Source organism: Diadema antillarum, unplaced genomic scaffold (genome assembly GCF_040938485.1).
Source record: "Diadema antillarum isolate AM-2024a unplaced genomic scaffold, OU_Dant_1.0 scf00000026, whole genome shotgun sequence".
Classification (NCBI taxonomy): Eukaryota; Metazoa; Echinodermata; class Echinoidea; order Diadematoida; family Diadematidae; genus Diadema; species Diadema antillarum.
Window position 1 is genome coordinate 336,402 of NW_027270915.1, and position 6,929 is coordinate 343,330.

At 40.3% G+C, this 6,929-nt stretch overlaps 1 protein-coding gene across 1 annotated transcript; it reads left to right on the plus strand.

Annotated features, from left to right (window-relative positions):
- Window positions 1-227: 227 nt before the first annotated feature.
- Window positions 228-2,418, plus strand: LOC139734481 (uncharacterized). Its single transcript, XM_071645265.1, has one exon. It carries the CDS (start codon window positions 228-230, stop codon window positions 1,848-1,850), a length of 1,623 nt encoding a protein of 540 aa, XP_071501366.1. The 3' UTR covers window positions 1,851-2,418.
- Window positions 2,419-6,929: the final 4,511 nt, after the last annotated feature.

A 6,929-nucleotide genomic window follows, 5' to 3' on the forward strand; every position in this document is an offset into this window, starting at 1 on the left:
TTAGCTTCCAAACCAGTCAGAAGAGGACCATTCAGTTTGACATTCACTCCACTGGATTCAGTGGCGTGGAGATATTTTCCAAAGACCGGCCATTTGAGGGGAATATGCGAGGTGCAGAAAACGAAGTAGCGTGTTTCAAGCAAGACACGGATCGTAGCATGGATTTACGTGTACTGAAAGCATGTAGTGATACCAACGCAGTATGCAATGACGCTGATACGGGCGCAATGCCGTGTGAAACCAACAATTCTCAGAAGCCAGTGAAGGATTATTTTGGATTTAACGGTCAGCCGAAAGAAGATAAATCATGGCAGACATTTGGCGATGTTCCAGATCCCGAAGGTGCAGCCGTATTTGACGGCAACAACGAGAATGAATCCGGTAGTGGAGACATTCGTTTCGTGAACGGATTCCAATTCGCGGCAGCAGCCCAGCAGCGTCGCAGCGGCTGTAGCACACTAGATAGTGACAGTGAAGTAGAAAGCGTGCTGTCTGACCTAGAAATCAACTCGAATTTATCGGCTTTATCAGACCTATCAGTCTCCAGTGAGTCCCTGGACTCAGCACCTAGTTCAGATGCGACCATACGGGACAGGGCGGGCAGTGATAGCCAGAGTGGGCCCCTCTCGAGTTCGGACTGCAGTTCAGAAAGGGCTGCGACATGTACGTGCCATGCACGATACGCATACCACCACGACCACCATAATGCATGCACGGATAGTGACTCGGGAACCATTACTACGTGCATCTATGACCGTGCACGGAGGGGTCGTCGAAATGGAAGCCACGTTAATTGCCAAAGGACTAAAAAGCAAACTGATACACACTTAAACAGTCTAAACATATGTAAGGGTCGACAGAGGGGTGATTGTTCATCCAAAAGCCCGCAAAATACACCAAATCCAAAATCGATCGGCTCGTGTAACGGGAGCGCTCGAAATCGCGAGCGGAAAGCTCAACGCACGCACCGCCCGAGCGCTCGCGTGCACAAACCAGAACCGAACGGGGAACACCATGATTTTTTCGCAGACGTTGGTTCACGGGGATCCTGTGCGAAATCATTTGTGTTGAAAAAACGTCAAAAATCGTGGATGATTGAGCCAAAGGATGACGAAGTTACTCTACAGAGGGAAAATGGAGATTGCATTAGGCCTAAATTGGGAGAAAAACGAAACGCTGGAGCAAATAGCATTAGGATGGGGGATGTGCTCGAAGTAAATGGGAAGGTAAATGTGAAAAAGCGAAAGAAAAAGAAGAAAGATCGTGGCGGTACGCTTTGTTCTGGTGCTAGCATAGATTGTGATGAAAATGGAAATTACACCAAAGCAAAGAGAGCGAGATCATCGGTGAATGGAGCCAGAAAGCGACACAAGCGTGCCAGCAAGAAGAAGCGTGACCGCGCCAACCACAAACTCAAGAGCGACATGGCAGGTAATCACCGCAAAGTGACAGAGCTGAAGCGAAAGTTGGAAGCGATCTCCAGCGAACTGGAGCGCCTTCAGCGGGGCAGCGGAAAGAAGGCAAAGGGCGGGGGCGAGAAGGACTTGGGGAGGAACAGAGAGTCGCTGGGGTTAAAAGGGAAGTCCCTGGCGGGCAAGAGGAAAGCGAAGAGGACGCGATTTCGAGGTGTCATTCCGGAGAGCCCCACGTTCAAACTGGCCGACACCTTCGTTTTGCCTCCAAGTTTGACGGTGGAAGGTGGTGATCTCCGTCCCGCCTGCAGTTTGGCGCTACCTGGAGGGGTGCTACCCCCGAAACACCATCCAGTGTGGCGCTGGCGGTTGGGCGAGAAGCCACTACCAAAACCACCGAGGCAGAAGTCGGCACATGTGGGACTCCCGAGGAGGTAGCCCATCACTTTGTCAGTAACTTGCATCATTTTTACCTTTTCTCCCTCATTTTTTCCCTTGATAATCAAAACCATTCCCTGTTCAAGTGCAAATGAGAAAGAATGATTTGTCTCAAAGTCGGAGCTGTCACTATGTTCACATATCGATGTATAGACTGATGATATAAGACATGATGTAAATAATTATCAAAAGTCCAAATGTAGATGTTATTAACAGTAGCTGTCAAATCCGACATATTTTTGTCCCTTCATAGAATGTGATTGTTACGTGTACAAGGTTATTTCGAACCTGTTATAGCGTTTGATAATCGTATAATGTTTTGTGTAAAACACAAATTTATCGTGATATTCATTGTAGCATGACTGCGTACAATTTATTCTTAATTTTCGACAGTTTGAAAGGTTTGTGGTCTGGTTGAGATTGGTTTTAGCTGAAAAGTGTAAGGTTGTTGCATGTATAAGATTATTCATAGAATTATCTTTGGTAATGAACTCACACTGATGTGTTGTGTTCATCTTGTTTAAACAGTATCTGTTTTTAACATTATGTTTATTACCACTTCTCTTGTTTTCACGGAATGAAATGTGTTCCTAAACTGACCAAATTTCTTTGTCGCACAATGTTATTTTGGGCAGAGCTGAATTCGATGGTTAACCTAACTCCTGTCCGTTATTATAGTGCCGTTTAAAATGTTTCTGGTTTTCGTTTTGAAGTACAAGGCATAATCGAATATTTTGTTGTTGAAATTCATACCCGAGTACCAAAACCAGAATATCAAACATTTTTGAATGAGGAGTATCCTCCCCACTTTCACCTGCGAGTGACGAGGGATCTTTCGTTAACTTTGAGGGGAGAACTTTGCAAAGAAGAGTCTTTGCCACACTTCCCAGAGGGGTAGCCTCAAGTGAACGTACGAAGTGTTCACTCATTGAACTTCGCTCCAAAATGTACTCTGCTTAGTGGTCTGAAAATCAGTGAACGTCATTCGTTATAATTTTGTTCTGTGCTCTCTATAGATTTCGAATTGCGCAACTCAGTATTATATACGCTGCCCCAATGAAAAGGGAGCTGTCTTTATTTTCATGAAACATGACTGTGTGACTGCCTGTGATGGTTTTATATCAAACAGCACTTAATAACAGCGATATTTTGATTAGTGGAGTTTGAATTTCTTAGAATTGATGTAGTTTTATGTACATACGTGACCGCTATGGAAGCATGGAAGGCATAGACGATAGGACCGATAACTGTGAGTCCCCTCTGGCAAGGACTTAAGTATATTGTATAAGCAAGGAGGATAAGGTGCCTTTCCTAGGGGCACACCCGCTGCAGCCAGGGGACTCGAACCAGCAACCTCGTGATTGATATACCGTGGTCTTGTCCACTTGGCCACAACAGCATCATTAACGATGCAGAAAGGAAGAAATTCCATGGTATTCCGAATAACTTTCTATACAGGGAAGGGACGCCCCTAGCACGACAATATCTGAAGAGTTGCTACCAAGCTCTTTCTCTCAAATGGGAAATAATCGTACTTGAAAATATGAGCGAGGTAGGGCCTATCATAATACATGAATAGACTAATGTGTACAATGATATAGGGTATCTCAAAACGTTGTGTTTGTCCTGTAATAGAATGATAAACAATGATTGATGTGCGGAATGTTTTTCAAGACATTAAAACTTTTGGTTCATGACTTACCAATGCAGAGACATGGTAAACAAGAAATAACAACACTAATCCCAAATAATAGTAAATCTAAAAGCATTATAAATTTTGCGAGTGCTCCATAAGAACTACAGGAAATAACAGCGTCCGTTTCTGTGAAGGCATTTGCGCGAATGTGATTCATTAGGGCATTAAACGTCAATTTAGCGACTTGTGCTGTCGCTGTTCATTTGATTCTGAGACGTATTGCATCTAAGGATTATGGCCGCCGCACACATGTCTGTTACATGTAGTCAATGTGTACTGTTACTAGTGTTAGCGTAGCCTACATGCTTGTATGTACAGTATACTGCTGGTCAGTGTGTACTGATAAGTGTACAGATATACAATGGGCCTTGTGAAATGAAAAGTATGGTCTCTGAAGTGATATTTTCATCACTGTATCTTTTCTTCATTTCAGTCCATTTGGGTCATCCACAAACATTAGGACATACACATACGTAGTTTCACATTTATGTAAGTTTCATGGTGTCGTTGTTGATCATCGTTATTGTACATGTATTCATTTTACCTTCAATTCATTCATTCACTTGTTAATAGTTGATTATTGTTGTTTCCGATAAAGTGTGGTTGAAGGGGACGTTGTTATGATGCGGCCGTGCATTCTGTATATAATAGACCTCTAGAACGCCGAGATTTCAAAAATGATGTCTTGCGAGTCGTTACGTTACCTTGACTGCTCAACGATCCTCGAGAAACTAAATTTTCGTGAAACCGTGCGATATTTGTACAATGTGAACTTTCCTGTTCGCATGCACTCAGTGTATTTCGGTGACTTCCGTCGAAACTGCTTGATTTACCATTGTACGTGAATTCAAACTATAATATGTGTTGTTCCATCTCCCTACCCCCCCCCCCCCCCCATAAAAAACACAACCTTACTTAGTAGTCATGACTTGTAATGCTTGATAAGGAAAACGCTGAAGAATGAATACTTGCCGTAAACGATGTTATTATAGAAATCAGGAAGACTAAACGCACTTTCAGTTAGTCCGAAACCTACAAGTTATAAACAGTATCACATTCTCCAACTCTCTATAAAGAATAGAGCACTTTATTTTTCTCCTCCTCAAAAATATGCATTGCCCAATGTAGCCCCTACATACAGAAATGGATAGATTTGCCTAAAAGTGAGTATTATATGCATTTTTATTGGACATGGATGGATTACAATGTTGCGTCGTATTAAGGAGCCAAGATTTGGAACCGTATACTGTATATCAAAGTGTCATAATGTTGTCACGCGGCATTTTGTTTTATAGAGGTGGCTGATATAGACCTCGGTTTGTGCAGGGAGGTCAGGTGTAAGACACCTCCCTGGTTTGTGTATGTACAGAGATTTTGTATGTACAGGAAGAAAAATGCAAAGACGTACATATATACCCTATATCCTGATATCACACAACGATAGAAATTTGAGCGAATCATGGCATCAGTGTAATGTTTACAGTAGCTTTATATTGTGATGTACATTGTATACGATGATACCTTCGAATAATTATTCCGTTGAAGGTGCGCACCGAATAATCATTCGTCTTCATTGTTGCCAAAATATACATGTTTCCCATTCGTGTCATATTCTGTATTGTGCAGTAGCGTTGATTTTGAGATTTGAGATGATATGGAAATGTCGGTTTCCGTGTGAATTTTGCAGGGTAGAATGTTTACTTTTGTTAACGATGCGGGAAAAATCAGTGAAGGAAAGAAACAACAAACTCAACGCTTTAGAGCAACATTGGGTAAGCAAAGCCTGTTCAACGTGTAGTATACCTCCTTGCTGGGGATGGTATGGTTTTGGTTGAGATGGTACTTCAGGTTTCCAACTGTTTTGCGAGATAATGAGAAACATGTTATGAAATATAAAAGAGTATACAATTTTAAGAGGAATCCAAAGTTTATTTGATGAAAATTGGTTTTGAAATGGCTGAGATATCCAAAACCAAAGAGGTCCTGATAAAAGGTGGGACCCAACTTTTATTAGGATCACTTCGTTTAACTTTGTTTTTGGATATCTCAGCCATTGCAACATTGATTTCATCAAATAAACTTTTAGTTCTTCTTAGAATTGTATGCTTTTTGACATTTCATAAGTAGTTTCTAACTATTTTGAAAAAAAAAAAAAATCGGTTGTCCAGGTCTCAGTGTCCGTGGAGTCACTCCTATTTCATGGCTTCATATGAATTCGAATACAAATATGGAAGAATTTATTTTTAGAAAAAGAATCACACAGAAACAAATATATATATAAATATAAATATTAATGTAAATATATATATATATATATATATATATATATATATATATATTCCTAAATCGTATATGTATCCACATAGAATAGTATCCCCTGGTTTGGAGGGCGTGTTGCGCAAGTTTCACGTCTCACATACGAAAGAATGAAAATGATAATACAATCATTATAAAACAAGCTTCCAGGACAGCTGGTAGTGCTCGTCGCTGGGTCAATAGACGGTGCACCTCCCCCCCCTTATTATTATTATTATTATTATTATTATTATTATCGATTCGTTTCCCTCATTTTTTCTTTGTTTCCATCTTATATAACATTATAGCAAACTATACATGAGGGTATTACATTGTAACTCAAGCCCGGACCATCAAGTATAAAGCGCATGCGCAATAACATGACTTCACTATTTTTCGTACCGTGAAATTCTGTTAACACCAAAACATGGGTTGTTTCTATAAACATGGACTGGCATGAAACTTGTATAACATGCAGGGTCACATAACATAGCTGTCGTACAGTATTGATATATTTTACTAATTGTATACAGCGCATGTTAATGAGTAGTCTCTATAATATTTTGTACTCATTGCTATATTTTTGTACATATAATATTGTTTATCAGATTCCTATAATCACGCATAAAGCGCATGTTCTATAACTAGACTACGCGCTTTATGCGTTATTATAGGAATCTGATAAACAAGATTATGCACAAAAATATAGCAATGAGTACAAAATATTATGAATAGTATTATAAAGTAAGATACAACACTATTATCAACTACTAAAGTATTTAAGAAATAGATAGGTTTTGAGTCTTGTCTGGAAAGTAATGTCTTCACTTTCAGTATTTCAGTCTCGGTGTTGCTTCCTTCCAGAAAATGAATCCTCCTCGTTGTTTACGACGATGTCGGATGAATAGTGTTTAGTTGATGAAACACCACATCACATCCATAATTCCCGCTGAGTACAATAGTGCAGTTTTTATGATGACAAATTACTATCTACATGGCATTTTGTAAACGATGGATACGTATTCTATACCTAATACCTGATTATTATGCCTCGGGTACTGAAAAATTCAGTAACTTTACGGCACTTT

What these genes read in the sequence shown, in the direction of transcription:
- LOC139734481 (XM_071645265.1), top strand. Translation starts at nt 228, where the DNA reads ATGCCGTGTGAAACCAACAATTCTCAGAAGCCAGTGAAGGATTATTTT.